Raw genomic sequence first — 18,125 nt, forward strand, 5'->3', positions numbered from 1 at the left:
AGACACCGCCAGTGAATGCGCGATGCTGGAGAAACTCAGCAGGTCAAACCGTGTCCTTGATGTAACATCACTAAGGGGCGAGATTAAGAGGGAGGACAAGTTCTGCCAGGCGGTGGTGGTGGTGGAGGAGGAGGGTGACTGGTTAGGTTTCCTGTCAAGAATGAATGGGAAGGCTTTGAGAGGCTTAGGAGAATTTGTGCACACCTTGATGAAGGGCTTATGGATCATTATCTTTATTATATAAAGTACACCGTTGGACAAGCTGAGTTTCAAGCCTTGTGTTTTTATTCTCATTTAGTGAGTAACCTAGTTGGGAACCAACTTGCAGATCCACTAGCGTCCATGATGGTAAATCCTAACCTGACTTTGAATGACCAGCTCCAGTGTGATAGCACCACTTACTTCCTATGACCTGAATTGGTCAGATCAAACACGAAACAGCTCGATAAAAACTTTTGTAATAAAATCAATCGGGGATTTTACGGCTTCTCAATACCTCAAAATCTTTTAAAATCCACAAAACAATTAAAACTGAATAAACATTGAAACAATAAAAAATTTAAAACAAACATGTACATTAAGCTGCAATGCAAGGAAAATGATGAAATAAGGTACAAACCTAAACAAAGCTGGGAAAAGGATTTAAACATAAAGATAAAGAATGAAACATGGGAAGAGAACTATGAAGAATACAATAAACACAAGGCGACGTAGGATACAACATAATTGGTTACACAGGCTATATATTACCCCTCAGAAATTAAAAGAGTGGGACCCAACAAGATTCGACAGATGCTTTCACTATAAACAAGAAATTGGATCAACAATACATGCAATTTGGGCATGCACAAAAGTGAATACATTTTGGAAAGAGCTAACTCAGATATTAAGCAAAATCATAAAAAACATACCAAAAAATTCAGAATTTTTTCTTTTAAATAATATAAGAGGTAAAGAACTAGGTCTTAAATTGGACAGAGCCCAAAAAAGAGTCATTATGATAGCCCTAGCAATAGCAAAAAAAAATGTATAATGTCAATCTGGAAAATGGAAGAGAGCCTGAAAATACAACAATGGTACATGGAAATGAATGTGTATTCCATTGGAAAAAATTACATATAATTTAAAAGACAAAGTTACATTGTTCGAACAAATTTAGGAACCATACATGAAATATGACAGAAAATGCCGGCCTTGGACCTCCATCTCCTAAAGTGATAAGAAGATAAACACGGTCAGATTTAACGTGTAAAAATAGACGACACAACTTACTTTATTTTTTTTGTATGAAGATGTTGTTTTATTGTATTTTATATGTTTAATATTTATTGGTTTTGGAGGGGGTGGGAAGGGGGAGGGAGGGTAGGGGGAGAAAAGAGGGAAAATGTCACTGTGTACATTTACTGAGAAACATTTGTACATATTGTTGATATGGTTCATAGTGCAATAAATAAAAAGTTACAACAATAAACATTGAAACAAGACAATTAAAATATTTGAGGAAACACATTTAATTCCTACAGTACCTAATACTTTTTTTTTGCTGTCATTCTTTTCCATTGAAATGAATAAATGCTTAGGAGACCAACACCAGAATGCAGTCAACAAAATGGGAAAGATAAATAGCAATTTCAGGTTATTTGCAGGGAAATCCAAAGTTGGTAGCATTCACTCAGAGAAAAAAAATGCTAGCAGTTTGCCTTCTGCCTCATAAGATAATGGTTGATCTTGTATCTCAAATATTTCTTTTACCCAAATATCACAATTTCCATCATTCCAAAAATCTATTGATTTTATACATATACCAGGCATTGACAACATTCAATGATTTACAATCTGCTGGAGAAACTGATTTGTCCCCTTTAATTGGAACACCACCTTAAGTTGTGTCTGTTTTAGGTGTTCCAATGAAAGAAACCAAGCACAGAACATTAAATCTGTAAATTCTCCCAGAATCTTGAGCGGTGATTAATAATCAACACTAAATCCTGTTGACTCGTGTTACGTGATCTGCTGAATATTTTGAATTATATCTGTACCTTTCAGATTTCCATCACCTCCTGATCTATCATAAGGCAGATATGACATTTTGCTCTTAATTAATTAACCATTATCTTAAAACTGTAAAAGTTCTCTTCACACTACCCATTCCAGATTATGAATTGTGAATAGTGAGGCAATTGGTTGAATGATACAGCAGGATATATATATCAGTGGAAATCTGGACAGAGAAATGGCTGATGGAGTTTAATTATGGACAAATATGAGGAAGTCAAATGCAAGAGAAAAGTATACAGTAAATAGTAGGACCCTTAGGAGATTGATGTACAGTGGGATCTTGGAATGCAGGCCCATAGCTCCCTGAAAGTGACAACACTAAATTAATAGAATGGTAAGGAAGGCAATAGAAATATTTTAGAGGTATTCAGTTAGAAACATGAACAGGAGGAGACTATATTAGATGTAGATTACAAGTTCAGTTTGGCATCACATCAAGTTTGTTATCTATGTCCTGCATTGTAGTTTTCCATGTTCTAACATGTCGGAGTATACAGTTGTGTCAATTAAAATTGATTTCATGAATGCACCTATTTTATAAAATTGTATTTCCCATAAGTAACAAATCATAATTTATTTTATCGTTCTGACTAAAAACAACATCATGCAATGTGTATATGCTTCCTCTCACTAATGTGTCCCCTGGGTAGCCAGACATGCTTTCCTTTCCTCTGTTTGAATGTTTCTGTTTGCTATAATAACAACAAAAATCATGTATGTAAGCCCATTAAGGTAGCAAAACCTCACAATTCATAGGATCGTTATTGAAAATAATTTGACCAAGGTCTATTCTGTCAGGACATCAAAAATTTGGTCAAAAAAGTTGGTAAAGAAGCATTTTAAAGAAAATGAATATGAGTGTGAGGGGTGAATGATGGGGTTACAATTCCAAATAGAGTCTTTTGAGTTGAGGATACAACTGCCAATTGTGAAATGATAAAAACCTGTGATTTCTAAGGGTGCAGGCGCACAACTATCTTAGATGCTTTGTGGAGCTGAAAAATAATGCAGAAGTATCCCAGGACCTCATGATTTGAAAATAAACGTATTATTTCCTCTTTTGTGTGCAATACTTGGTTACTCATGTTCTGCAGATGAATCAAAGAAATGAAGTGACCTTGATATCTTGGACAGACTCTCTCTTGCTTCTCTTTCTCATCTTGATAGTGGTACTGTACTATTGGCACCTCTTTGTGTCTTTGAAGGGCAAAGAAAGCAAATATTGTGGATTTTGTGGACATGGCAATAAAGTAACCTTGATCGTCCTCTCATGATCTATTACTCCTGGCAAAAAAAAAACCCACTGATGGCTGCAGCTCTGGATGTTCAATGTCATCTCACAGTACATTGCTATCAGTTTTAAGACTGTTGATGTAGGAAATGGCAGTATTAGGCAGGTCAACGCTAATCATTTCCATTCCACAAAGGCCTGGATTTGTATCGTCATTTTACTGTCAAACGACTGGTTCAATAGGAGCAATCACATTGTGAAGCCCCATAGGGGGCAGTAGTTAACATTGTGGGCATGTTACCAATTGAAAGGAATTCTGCCATTCAGATCTCAGTCTGATTCCATAGCAGCAGCAGTTGGGGTGCAAATTCAGTTCAGGATATTTCTCACCCTTAAGAACAATCTCCAATTATCTTATTTAAATGAAGTATGAGAACAAGATGTGAATTGAGATTTTTAAAAAAGGAGAAATTTTAAATATCTAATTGAAGTTGGGACAATGTCAGTTCAGTTGACGACACACATAGATTCACAGCACATAGATATTATTTTATGATGAAGTTGTTGATATTATTTAAGTAGATTTTGAGGAAGACAAGTGTTTCTGAGGTGGAAATTAAGGTATGTTATGGGGAGGTTTAATAGAAATTCAAAATAGTAATTATCTGTAGGTCTCAAAGCAGGGAAGAACCTGGTCAGCAGGTACAAGGTGCTCTCAGTACTGCTGTATACTGTGCAGGTGTGGCTCATCCCCCACACCTGTGGCCTGGCAGTTACCAGGGTAGTCTTCCAGATCATATGGGGATCTGAGATGGAAAGGGACCGAAGGGTCACCATATACAAGTCACCAGACAATGGGGACAAGAGTGTACCCAACATGGCCCTTATCCTGATGACCACCTTCAAGTATGACTGCATCAGGCTGTGCATAGAACCAAAGTAGCAAGGGCACCCAGTGGTGCTTGATGCTGAAGTTCTACCTGTCCCAGCTACTGCGAAGGATGGATCGTGCAATGTCTCAGTCAGCTGGACTTTGCCACACCACCTCTCTTTTACGGAAAAGTTCTTCCAGCTAACACCTTTGGCCACAAGGCCACTAGGCATTGGTCAGCATGAAATGTCCTGCAGACACTGAGAGACAAAGACTCGATGGACATGATGAGGTGGTTCCTGGAGCAGACCATCCAGTCATCTGGCAGAATGCCACATCACTATGTTCATAAACAAGCACCAGGATGAGGCCTGGCTGGTGGTGAGAGGAGCCCTTCCTGTACAACTAAAACATCACCCACAATGGACGTTGTCCCTGAGATGACTGCAGTGGAGTGGAGACAGTCACTCACCTCTTTGCAGAATGCAAATTTGCTAAGAGTGTGTAGAGAAAGTTCATCCCAGTAGCTGAGTAACAGAGGACTCTCTGATTTATGGGATGCACCCACAGATTATTATTATTTTGAATTCCCATTAAACTTCTCCAAAACATATCTAAACTTCCACATCAGAAACATTTGTCTTCCTCAAAATCTGTTGAAATAATATCAACTTCATTATAAAATAATATGTATGTGCTGTGAATCTGTGTGTTGTCAACTGAACTGGTATTGTCCCAATTCCAATGAGATTTTATAACTTTTTCCTTTTTATCTCAATTCAAATCTTGTTCTCACACTTCATTTACCTGAGATAATTGGAGCTTGTTCTTAAGGGTGAGAATATCCTACACAGAATTTGCACCAATTGCTGCCACTATGGAATCTGAAGACAATGGTAGAATTCCTGTCAAATGGTTTCCATACCCATAATGTTGACTACTGCCCTTTATGGGGCTTCACAATGTGATTGCTGCCATTAAATGCACAGAGTAAGATATCCAAAACTGCTTGAAGACCATGAACTCAGTGAAAGATGCACTTTGGTATGCCCGAAACCTGTTGATCTTTCAGCACATGGAGATATTGGTGCAGGAATGCTGCTGACTGGCACATTCCAGGTTGCAGGATTACATGCTGAGGGACACAATGAGGCTCGGTACAGCCAACATGAGGGCACTGTGGGGAAGGGCCACAGTCTAGAGGGGCTGAGACAGTGGGGAGTATCATTAAGGTGTCACAGTGGCGGCAATTGTATAAATAGAAATGAATGTAACTGTAGAATGATGGAAATGAAACTATGGGTGTGTAGTGTAGATTGTGGAGGTTGATGTGGCTTCTTCATTTGGAACCTGTTGGGAATGTGGATTGTGGAGGGTCATATGATCTCTCTCTCTCTGGAACCTAGTCAGAAGTCACATCACCTGCTAATCAAGGTTAGACTCAGCCCACCCATTAGTGTACACCTGACCATTGGCCCCTTACCTGGGCCAGACCCTCCAGCTTACTGTGATATAAAGCCCACCATGATTCAGTAGCTTAGCCTCTTTTGCTCTTCAGTCCTGAGACAACCCTACTGAGGAGTTTTTGGTAAGGTGTGCACTGCATGGTGATCAAGGTTGATGTATACGCTTGTAGTTGTAGATAGCATCTGAGTTGCACCTATGTTAGACAGAGAGCCTATTGTAGTCTTTGGTTGCAATAAGTATGTATAAAAAAAAAATTGTTGGTATTGGTAGTATCAAGTCTGATGTGACTGGGTTGTACTGTGCTTTGAGAGTGTAAGCAGGTATTGGTCATGTTATCTGATGTGACTGGTTGCACTGTGCTTTGAGAGTGTAAGATGTTACAGGTATTGGTCGTGTTATCTGATGTGACTGGGTTGCACTGTGCTTTGAGAGTGTAAGATGTTACAGGTATTGGTCGTGTTATCTAATGTGACTGGGTTGCACTGTGCTTTGAGAGTGTAAGATGTTACAGGTATTGGTCGTGTTATCTAATGTGACTGGGTTGCACTGTGCTTTGAGAGTGTAAGCAGTTACAGGTATTGGTCGTGTTATCTGATGTGACTGGGTTGCACTGTATTGTGTGATTGAGGATATTTGTGTGTATCCTTGTTGTGATCACTTTATGTGTGTTTCAATAAAGATTATTTCTGCATGCAGCCTGTGTCCAGACCCACTACTCTTTTAACCCACCAAACTTTCCCTCCTGACACAAGAGGGTTGGAAGAAATTTTGAACAATTTTCCTTTTGTAATTAATTTATTGTGAAAACTTATTTTTTTGGTTAAAAATATATAATCCAAGTAATGCTGAATTTTGTAACAAATACAGAGCCTAAAAAGTTTAAGAACATCACTTTGAATTGTCATCAATTCTTTGAATGAATGGAGGTTCCCTTCCAAAAATATCCAAAATAATCCTCACAAAGCAACTTGTGGTTTATTCGGTCACTTGCCAGTCCTGGAGAAGGACTTACAATGTAGTTCTGATTAGCAGATGGCAAATCTAAATACTCTCAGGAGGTTTTTTTCAAGAACGTATGTGATTCATGATTGGAACAGTAATCAGTCAACCAGTAGAAAATCTCCCATTGGCAAGGTGAGTTATGTGCTGTTAATTTGATAAATAGTATTATCTTATCTGGCAACTTTTACATTTTCTATTGTATGTAAAAGAATATTAATTCTTATTTTGTTACAGATATCATTAGCTTTCTTGTGGCTTTTGTAATATTGAATGAGACCTGAAAATGTGAGGTACATTATTGGTATTGCTTTAAGTAGTCCTATATTGAGATTTTCAATTAGTACATGTAGAAGAGCTGCCATCAAGATCTTATATGCAGGATAAATGGGCTGTGATTAAGTAGAGTCAGGTTTAAACTCTTCATGTAATCCCTTTGTAGGTGGGCCAGACTTCATATTTCTGCACTTTGGTGTCTGATGAGCAAGAGGGAATAAAATCTAATCGTGACGATGCAAGGCTTGCAAGTACTGGTCATCTTCAAAGTCGGTCTTTTTTCCTTATTTTTCTCTGCTTTCGTTAGGAGCTCCAAAGTCGCACTGAAGGATTTGGACCCTAATTTTCAGGGCTTGCAATCCATTCTTTCTGTACAATTGTTCCCTTCTATTTGCATCCTTGTGCACCTTCCCATGAAGAGATACATTTACAGCCATGAAATGCCATCAGTGAATCTTGATTTTTCTGTAATCTGTTTCACACAAATGAACAGCAAGGAATCATTGCTCTGAGCCTGTGGTACCAATTTTACATGGTCCCCATGATCATTTAAACAGGCACATGCAACAAGCACCTAATACCTAAGACCAAAATTAATTTCTAGGTAAGAATTTCTCCCTAATTCTTCACAATTTATTCGTAGCCTGTAGTGAGGGTGAAGGATAAGGAATGAGGTTAATGGGGAAGGGTGGAATGTAGGATGAAGCTTTTTCAAACACAGCCTAAACCACATTTCATTCATCCTGTCCAATTCTTTTTCTTTAGCAAGTCCCGTGGGTATCCCATAATTGTAGCTCAGCATTTCTTACATCATAAGTGAGAAAAAAAAAGTCTGTAATCTCTTTTAAGCCTTCAGGGTGTTAGAAGCAGGGTCAAATTTGTGCACAGAAAAATAAATCATCTCTAGAGGCTCCAAGTCCACCAATCACCAATTCTGCCTGTTTCAGTTGATATTGGCAACAGCAATACTGTAACCCCTTTACCTGACTCTGACATTCAATGTAATGGGTTTGAATCTTGGCGTTCCTGCAATGAATTTTAACAAGTGATTATCAGGTTCAAATAGCACTGACAGAATGCCTGAGACCTAACCACAAATGGCAGCTCAATTGTTATGATGCAGAGGCTAAGCATTAACAGGATCCATCCCAGTATGTGGGTTTTGCCGAGTACAAATGCCGCTCAATCATGGAAAATTAAGTAAAAAAAAAAAAAAAAAAATCCATGTGGAAAGCATAGCTCAGATGCATTTACGTTGGAGTCAGCCTCTCACTGTTGTAGCAGTCTCTAACCTTTTTAGACTTTGACCTATTTGATTATTTTCTAGTACTTGAGATGGCAGAGGCCGACAGCATCGAATCCACGCTGCTGAAGATCAAACTGCGCTGGGTAGGTCACGTCTCCAGAATGGAGGACCATCGCCTTCCCAAGATCGTGTTATATAGCGAGCTCTCCACTGGCCACCGAGACAGAGGTGCACCAAAGATGAGGTACAAGGACTGCCTAAAGAAAGCTCTTGGTGCCTGCCCCATTGACCACCGCCAGTGGGCTGATATCACCTCAAACTGTGCATCTTGGCACCTCACAGTTTGGCGGGCAGCAACCTCCTTTGAAGAAGACTGCAGAGCCCACCTCACTGTCAAAAGACAAAGGAGGAAAAACCCAACCCCAACCAACCAATTTTCCCTTGCAACCGCTGCAACCGTGTCTGCCTGTCCCACATCGGACGTGTCAGCCACAAACGACAAGATCGTGTTATATGGCGAGCTCTCCACTGGCCACCAAGACAGAGGTGCACCAAAGAAGAGGTACAAGGACTGCCTAAAGAAAGCTCTTGGTGCCTGCCACATTGACCATCGCCAGTGGGCTGATATCGCCTCAAACCGTGCATCTTGGCGCCTCACAGTTCGGCGGGCAGCAACCTCCTTTGAAGAAGACCGCAGAGCCCACCTCACTGACAAAAGACAAAGGAGGAAAAACCCAACACCCAACCCCAACCCACCAATTTTCCCTTGCAACTGCTGCACCCTTGTCTGCCTGTCCCGTATCGTACTTGTCAGCCACAAACGAGCCTGCAGCTGACGTGGACATTACCCCTCCATAAATCTTCGTTCGCGAAGCAAAGCCAAAGAAGAATGTCCAAAACCTTTTACAACTACCAATTAGAAGTCTGTTTCAAAAATTTTAAATCAGACTATTGTTTTGCCATTTTTATCTCAGAACCTGTGGCTCTGACAAAATTATTAAAATACAATAAAAGTTGAAAGCTGACTGCTAAGATGTCTCCTTTCTCTGACTTGCTTAACTCAAATGTTTCATTTAAAATTAGGACTGGTTTTACAAATGAGCTTTTGTGGATGAAGCCTAAAGATGAATAGATTGGAAAATCTGGTGAGTTGTTCAGCTGAATGAAATGTGGATCGGTTGGCAAATACCTCCAGGGAGGGATGTGAACAAACAAAACTGTGTACTGAGAGTCTCAGCCACAGGGAGCTGGAAAGAAGTGAATTACAGTAAAGATGCCATTACTCACAGTGGCAATCTGGCGTTTGGCTCGTCCTTGTGCCAGGCAGTGAGATGGACATAAAGCAGTGACTGCAAAGGTACAAAGTGTTGATTAGGATTTGCAATGGCATACTGGAGATGATCCAACCCATTTTAACCTTTGCAGACTGTGTGGCAGGACACATACTTGGAAAAACAAATGCATTTATTCCATCTAACTTCCCCACAATCATTTACATTATGGATATTTAGTAATCCAGTATATATCCATCCCTCAAATAAAGCAATAGGATTAAACATTTTGCATAATTCTCATTCTAAATTTAAAATAGCAATCTTTGCAAAATTGAACTTGAAAATCATTCCAACAAAATAGAAATGTATTAGAATGTGAAGTGAGTATGACACCAAAAAGACCTATTTTTAAAGTATATGTGCATTTGGGTTGAAGAGAAAGATAACCAATTGATATGTTCTTGGTGAAAGGCAGATTTTCTTTTCATTTTCAAAAGACAAATGAGTTTACCAATTACATTGGAGATCAAATCATTCATACATCAAAGAAACAGGCTCTTTGGCCCAAATTGTACATGTTGACCAGGTTTTCTAACTGTGTTTCCTTGGGTTTGGACCATATTCCTCTAAATCCCTATTATTCATATATCTATATATGAACAAAGAGAAACTGAATAATTCTTTACAGAGCTCAGTATATTGGCAATGGTGGCAGTAATGTTTTTCTACAACTGAATCTAGTTCTCATCACTGCATTAGCTGTTAGTTGGCTTATTTGACATCATTGTGGAGTCACTAATCGTCTGGAAAAAGTTTTGAAATCGGACATTAATGTACCAAGGGAATGGTAGAGAATGATGGTCTGTTTTTTTCATTGTGGGGAAACATAGGATGAAGTAAAAATAAGATTTATTCTAGGTTTCTTTGGATTGCTTATATAGGATTGGAAGCAGAGGAGGAGATGAAACAGTAGAAAGATGCAGATGATTTCTTATTGCTGAAGTTGCAAAACACTTAATCACTACTGCAGTAGCTTATTTAAGGGCATTATGCAAGGGTTAGTGCTGCTATTTTCATCACAACAGCATCTTCCTCCATCTCTGACTTGGGGAAGAGAGTCATCCCATATTCCAAAAGAATCTCACCAACAAACCATTTTCTTGCCTTGCATTGTCACCAATTGTGGTTCCAGACATCATTGCACCTATCCTCTACAATTAGAGGAACTACTTTTGTCTGTCTCTCTGAATCAAAGGACAAACAGATGCAGTTAAACCTTTTGCTGTGTGGCAGCTGTTAACATGGATCATAGTTGGCATAACCAGTGACAGTATTGGCTATTTTCCTCTGACCTGAGAGATGTTTCCAGTAAATGACAAAAATCTGCTTTAAGGCCAAACACCCAGCATCAAAATATCAACAGCAGTCCTATAAGCTTCACAAGGTGGAACTATGCTTTCCTGATTATTTTTGCCATCCATTTTCCCCATTACTTCAGCCTTGACAAGGATTACTAATGGTACAACAAAACCTTTCTAAAGGGTTCAGCAAGTGTAGTCCATCTAGTGTTACACTTTCCATTGATTTTCCCCATTCTGTTAAATTTCACATACACAATTTTCTGCATGAATATGCTTTCTAAAACAGTTGAAACTTTCACAGGGATCAGCAAATAATTACCCAAAAGGCCTAAATGGTTTGCCATTTTAATTCAAGTTTTTATCCATTCTGAATTGATTTATATTATCCCACAAATGTTTGGGTGTAATTGTTCAATGGATACCAGCAACCCTTGAGTAACTTGCTCTTCAATTATTAATCTTTGAAGCAAATTCCGACATGCTGATGAGTGCTTCCTGAGTTCTCTCATGTACATATTCCTGCGGAGCATGGAGGCAAAAGCTTGGATCACCTTTTCCTACTAGCAGCTCTATCATGCTGGCACAAAAGGGGGTGAATAAACTGCTGTTCTGCCCAACAGTTGACGTGGCAACAGTCTGAGTGGGATAAGTGTGAAACTCTCCTCGTCTGTCTGACTGGTTGCATCATGGCCTGGTTTGGAAATCTAAATGCCTAGGAATACAGATGCAGTCAAGTCCATCATGGGCACGGACTTCCTGTCCATCAAAGATCTCGATGTGAGGAGCTGCCTCACAAATACAGCCAATATATTACATGAACCCCCATCCATTATCCTAGCCATTTTCTCTTCATTGCTATCTTCAGGTAGATGAATGAAGTCGAGCAACTCAATGTTCAAGAACAGTTTCTTTCCAACAGCTACCAGGCTCTTGAACTTCCCTTCATCACTCAGACCACCAAAGATCTGCCTGTACTACTGACAGTATGTTTTTTGCAAAGCCAGCCAACTGTGACTATTATTTATTTTATTCCCTCTTCCTTTTATTTTTTGTTTCTCAGGACATTTTAATTATATTTATGTTCACATGTTTTATACAAGACTTTCATGCATCTGTATGTTGTATATGTATTTGACAATAAATTCTGATTCATTTGATGCACGCATCTGAGAAAGTGAGATAATTTCACTGTGGGCCTAAACACTTAGCTCCCATATATGTCTAATCCAAACTAAAACAAAATGTTTTCCATTTATGTCATTGGAAATAGTTATATAGCCTTTCCCCTGGATTCCCAGTAGGACCTAAACTTCTCTCAGAAAGCCAAACTCCTTCAGTACCTGGTTAATATGTGAGCAGAATTGAGAAAGTGGCCCAAGGCTGTAGACACGCACAAAGCATCTGCAAACGAGTGGATGGAAGACTCATTTGTTCACCCCAATGCCATTTAAGCAGCGTCAAAATTGGAGTAAATTTTCCCACTAATCCTTAAGGTATCCACTCAACATGTCCATGCCCACGGTCCCATGCTTGCCTAAGGAACAAAAAGGACTATTTGCCCAAAAGTTGTCTATTAGGCTAGTTGGCTGATGTTATGCACTGTAGCTTTAATCTGTTACAGCATTTCAGAGATCTCCTGGAGAATGCAAAGATACAGTCTGACAAATGTAATTACTTTTTGCTGGTGGCTCAGAAGAAACTCTCAGTATGGAAATCAGAAACAGTCAACCTCCTGCTGAATTCAAGAATGAGGGTTAGCAATCCTGAGTTGAGGGCCAGGTAACTTTGTATCAGGGCCTTCAACATTACACCAAGCTATTTGAGTGTGGTTGCTAATCCAAATGGAAAAGGTAAGTGAAAGTAAATGGCTTTTTCATTTTTTTGTTTTAATTAATAGATATTTTTACAAATTAATTAAAACTATAGCAACGCTTGAAAAGCTTTTTACCTGCTTGAGTTGGTCAGAAACCATTAAGGGCTCAGTATCTACCATCTTTGGCCTAGTATTCTACTTCGAGTGACAGCGAGGGAATGAGGACTTCAACTCAATTGGGGTGAAAATAATATGATCTGCAAGGCATGAAGGAAGGACTTGCTTCCATGCTGTACCCTCTAGACAAGGCAGAATTGAGCATGACATGTCCCAACATACATCTCCACAAAAGTGAATAAGGCTTGTCAGCTCAAGATATACTTAGAGACATCTCCTAGTGGTTAATTATGAAATGATGCTTCCTGGAAAAAGCCTGAATTAAGCATAAAGTAAACCAGCCATTCTCAATGGGGGCCCTATGACCTCCCCTCCCCCTGCACAACTACCCCCCCCCCCCACCAACAGGGGGGGGGGGCAACAGCAATATTTTAGTAAAAGAACATAAGAAATAAGAGCAGGAGTAGGCCATCCAGCCCATCATGCTTGCTCTGCCATTCAACAAGATGATGGCTAATCTGATGAAAGGCTTATCTCCCCCACCAGCCTTTCCCCCATATCCCTTAATTCCCTAATTATGTAAAAATCTATCCATCCTTGTCTTAAATATATTTGCTGTAGTAGCCTCCATTGTTCCAATGGGCAGCAAATTCCACAAATCTGGGAAAAGCAGTTCCTCCTCATCTCTCTCCTAAATTTACTACCTTGAATCTTGAGCCTATATTCCCTAGTTTTGGTCTCCCCTACTAATGGAAACAAACTTAGCTATCTCTATTTTATCGATGCATTTCATACTTTTATGTGTTTCTATAAGATCCCTTCTCAGTCTTCTAATTTCCAGTGAGTACAACCCCAGATGATCCAATCTCTTGTCATAGGCTAACCCCTTCAACCTGATGAACCTCCTTTGAACCGCCTCCAAATCCATCCTCAAGTAAGACCAGATCTGCATGCAGTACTCCAGATGTGGTCTCAACAGTACCTTCTACAGTTGCAGTATAACCTCCCTGCTCTTAAATTCAATCCCTCTAGCAATGAAGGCCAACGTTCCATTTGGCTTCTTGAAAGTTTGCAACACCTGCAAACCAACCTTTTGCGATTCATACACAAGCGTTCCCAAGTCCTTTTGTATGTCAGCATGCTGCAATTGCTTTCCATTTAAATAATATTCTGATCTTCCATTTTCCCTTCAAAAATGGATAACCTCACATTTGCCAACATTGTACTCCATCTGCCAAACCCTTTACAACTCATTTAACTTAACTATATCGATGCAGACTCTCCAAATCCTCTGCACAATTTGCTTTTCCATTCAATTAGCATAATCAGCAAACATAAATACACTACACTCTGTCCATCGTGAACAGATGCAGGCCCAGCACCGACCCCGTGGCACCCCACTCCCCATCAATTGCCATCAAGAAAAGCACAACTGTACCCTAACTCTGCTCTCTATTAATTAACCAATCCTCTATCCATGCTAATACATTACCCCCAACTCTATGCATTCTTATCTTCTGTACCTCTTTTATGTGGGACCTTACGAACGCTTCTAAAAATACAGATAAACAACACTGAAACAGATTATGCTGCATTTTGCATTTTGTGTGTGTGTGTGTGTGAGAGAGAGAGAGAGACAGAGAGAGAGAGAGACAGAGAGAGAGAGAGACAGAGAGAGACAGAGAGAGACAGAGAGAGACAGAGAGACAGAGAGAGACAGAGAGACAGAGACAGAGAGAGAGAGAGAGAGAGAGAGAGAGAGACAGAGAGAGAGAGAGACAGAGAGAGAGAGAGAGACAGAGAGAGAGAGAGAGAGAGAGAGAGAGAGAGAGAGAGAGAGAGAGAGAGAGAGAGAGAGAGAGAGAGAGAGAGAGAGAGAGAGAGAGAGAGAGAGAGAGAGAGAGAGAGAGAGAGAGAGAGAGAGAGAGAGAGAGACAGAGAGAGACAGAGAGAGAGAGAGACAGAGAGAGAGAGAGACAGAGAGAGACAGAGACAGAGAGAGACAGAGACAGAGAGAGACAGAGACAGAGAGAGACAGAGACAGAGACAGACAGAGACAGAGACAGACAGAGAGACAGAGAGAGAGAGAGAGACAGAGAGACAGAGAGACAGAGAGACAGAGAGACAGAGAGAGAGAGAGACAGAGAGAGAGAGAGACAGAGAGAGAGAGAGAGAGAGAGACAGAGAGAGAGAGACAGAGAGAGAGAGAGACAGAGAGAGAGAGAGAGAGAGAGACAGAGAGAGAGAGAGACAGAGAGAGAGAGAGACAGAGAGAGAGAGAGACAGAGAGAGAGAGAGACAGAGAGAGAGAGAGACAGAGAGAGAGAGAGACAGAGAGAGAGAGAGACAGAGAGAGAGAGAGACAGAGAGAGAGAGAGACAGAGAGAGAGAGAGACAGAGAGAGAGAGAGACAGAGAGAGAGAGAGACAGAGAGAGAGAGAGACAGAGAGAGACAGAGAGAGACAGAGAGAGAGAGAGAGACAGAGAGAGAGAGAGAGACAGAGAGAGAGAGAGAGACAGAGAGAGACAGAGAGAGAGAGAGAGACAGAGAGAGAGAGAGAGACAGACAGAGAGAGAGAGAGACAGACAGAGAGAGAGAGAGACAGACAGCGAACTAGAACATGACAAGCTGGCAAGCTTGTGGGAAAAATCCCATTTTGAAGAGTGGTTGTGAGTGCTTAGTTCAGCCTGGTCAAAGCCCTTGAAGTCCATAGAAGAGGAGAGGACTGGCTGCCTAATGTTTCACTTGAAATAAGTGGAACAAAAAGGAACTCTGTGGTGACCTGAAAGAAAGAGGTTATCATCTGGAAAACCCAGATGGGGCAAGTTTCTTCAGCAAAGCACTGACATAGTTGATTAGAAAAAATCAGTTTGTGTCCAGAAACCAACAAATCTCTCTCTGAAAACTAACAAGAACCTTACTGAGCGGTAACCATTTACCTTTCAAGCACCAAAGCCTGGTGAACTTCATATATGTTAAATTCTGTGCATAGTATAAGAATTGACTGCAACCAGTGAATTTGGAGGAGTAAGATTGGACTGTAATCAAAGAACATTTCTAAACGTACACACACATTTGCTTAGAATTAAAAAAGGGTAAAGTAAGTTAATAGTGATAAGTTTAATCCCGTTTTCATGTTTAAAGATAATTAAAAGCAACTTTTGTTTAAGTAACCATTTGTCTTGGTGAATTTCTGTTGCTGCTGGGATTTGGGGTCGTCTGGGCTCATAACAATATCCACCTGCTCCCCTCTATCTACCACGCTCACTATATCCTCAAAGAACTCCACTAAAACCAAAAATAGTAAATCTAGACCAAACTGGATTTATTAAAAAAAGACGAACAACAGACAATATTTGTAAATTTATTAACTTAATTCATGCAGTAGAAGGAAATAAAGCTCCAACAGTAGCGGTTGCTTTTGATGCAGAGAAGGCCTTTGACAGAGTAGAATGGAATTATTTATTCAAAGTACTACAAAAATTCAGTTTACCAGAGAAATATATTAATTGGATTAAAGCATTATATAAGGGGCCATTGGCGAAAGTGACAGTAAATGGATACATATCAAAACAATTTAACTTAAGCAGATCAACAAGGCAGGGATGCCCACTATCGCCCTTATTGTTCGCGTTAGCCATAGAACCACTAGCAGAACTGATAAGAACAGAAAATAAAAGGGATAAAAATAAAAGACAAGGAATATAAAATCAGTTTATTTGCAGATGAAGTTATAGTATACTTAACAGAACCAGAAATATCAATAAAAGAATTACATAAGAAATTGAAGGAATATGGAGAAGTGTTGGGATACAAGATTAACACAAATAAAAGTGAAGCAATGCCAATGAATAATGCGGATTTCTCAAAATTTAAGAAAGAATCACCATTCAGATGGCAAATGCAAGCAATACGATACCTAGGTATAAAAATAAATAAAAACCTCGGCTATCTATATAAACTCAATTATTATCCGCTAATGAAAAAATTACAGGACGACTTAGAGCATTGGAAAGACTTACCACTAACACTAATAGGAAGGATAAACTGTATTAAAATGAACATTTTCCCAAGGATACAATACCTATTTCAGGCATTGCCAATACACTTGACGGAGAAATTCTTCAAGGAGTTAAAGAAAATAATAAGGAAATTTTTATGGAAAGGGGGGAAACCGAGGATAGCACTAGATAAATTAACAGAATGGTATAAACAAGGAGGCTTACAACTGCCAAACTTTAAAAATTATTATAGAGCCGCACAATTAAGATACCTATCAGATTTTTATCAAACAAGGGAAAAGCCAGATTGGACTAGATTAGAACTAGTTAAACTAGGGGAGAAGATACCCGAACATATATTATATAAATGGGATGAAAAATTGGTACAACGTAGGAATTCTCCAGTATTACATCATCTGCTCAATATTTGGAAGAAGGTTCATGTAGAAAGGAATAAAACAAATTACCAACTACCAAAACTAATACTGGCGCAAAATCAGCTAATCCCTTTTACAATAGATAACCTTTCCTTTAGAGAATGGGAGAAAAAAGGGATCAAAAGAATAGAAAATTGCTTTTCAGGAAATAAATTATTATCCTTTGAACAAATGAAGGATAAATATAATATAACTCACGATACAGTGTTGGCATACTACCAACTGAAATCCTACTTGAAGGACAAATTGGGAAGCAGTCTGAGGTTACCACAGGGAAGTAATTTTGAATATGTGATTACAGACACAATGATAATCAAAAAATTTATAACAAACATGTATATTAAACTACAAGAAAAGGAGAACGAGGAAACAAATGGTAAAACTAAACAAAAATGGGAACAAGATCTAAACATAAAGATAAAGAAGGAAACATGGGAGAAGTTATGCTCAGGAACTATGAGAAATACAATAAATACGAGGTTACGTATGATACAATATAACTGGATACACAGGCTATATATTACACCTCAAAAGTTAAATAAATGGGACCCAACAGTATCTGACAGATGTTTTCGCTGTAAAAAGGAAATGGGAACAACAATTCATGCAATCTGGACATGTGAGAAAGTGAAAAAATTTTGGGAAGATCTAAACCAGATATTAAATAAAATCACAAAAAGCAATATACCAAAAAACCCAGAGATCTTCCTCCTAAGTAACATAAAAAACAAAGAATTTGGACTTGATTTGGAGGGTGCACAAAAAAGATTTGTTAGGATAGCCCTAGCTGTAGCAAAAAAATGTATTATGTCAACCTGGAAATTAGAAGATAACTTGAGAATACAACAATGGTATATAGAAATGAATAAATGTATTCCATTAGAAAAAATAACATATAATTTAAGAAATAATATTACAATACTTGAACAAATATGGGAGCCATACATGAAACACAATAGAGAAAACCTACCGG

General features: G+C 39.1%; 1 protein-coding gene across 3 annotated transcripts in view; it reads right to left on the bottom strand.

The window, feature by feature from the left end:
- Positions 1-576: 576 nt before the first annotated feature.
- LOC138738687 (cyclic AMP receptor-like protein A) overlaps positions 577-18,125 on the bottom strand; it is a 233,758-nt gene continuing 216,209 nt past the window's right edge. The window contains exons 13-14 of one of the 3 annotated variants that reach the window (XM_069889385.1): positions 9,436-9,497; positions 577-1,209 (exon numbers count right to left, since the gene is read on the bottom strand). In XM_069889385.1, the coding sequence (XP_069745486.1) occupies positions 1,137-1,209; positions 9,436-9,497 (135 nt within the window). In that variant the 3' untranslated portion in view covers positions 577-1,136. Of the gene's footprint in view, positions 1,210-5,096; positions 7,375-9,435; positions 9,498-18,125 lie in introns of those variants that run through there. The other 2 variants (XM_069889384.1, XR_011341679.1) reach the window with 2 other exon arrangements.

The sequence above is a fragment of the Narcine bancroftii genome, chromosome 7, assembly GCF_036971445.1.
Source record: "Narcine bancroftii isolate sNarBan1 chromosome 7, sNarBan1.hap1, whole genome shotgun sequence".
NCBI lineage: Eukaryota > Metazoa > Chordata > Chondrichthyes > Torpediniformes > Narcinidae > Narcine > Narcine bancroftii.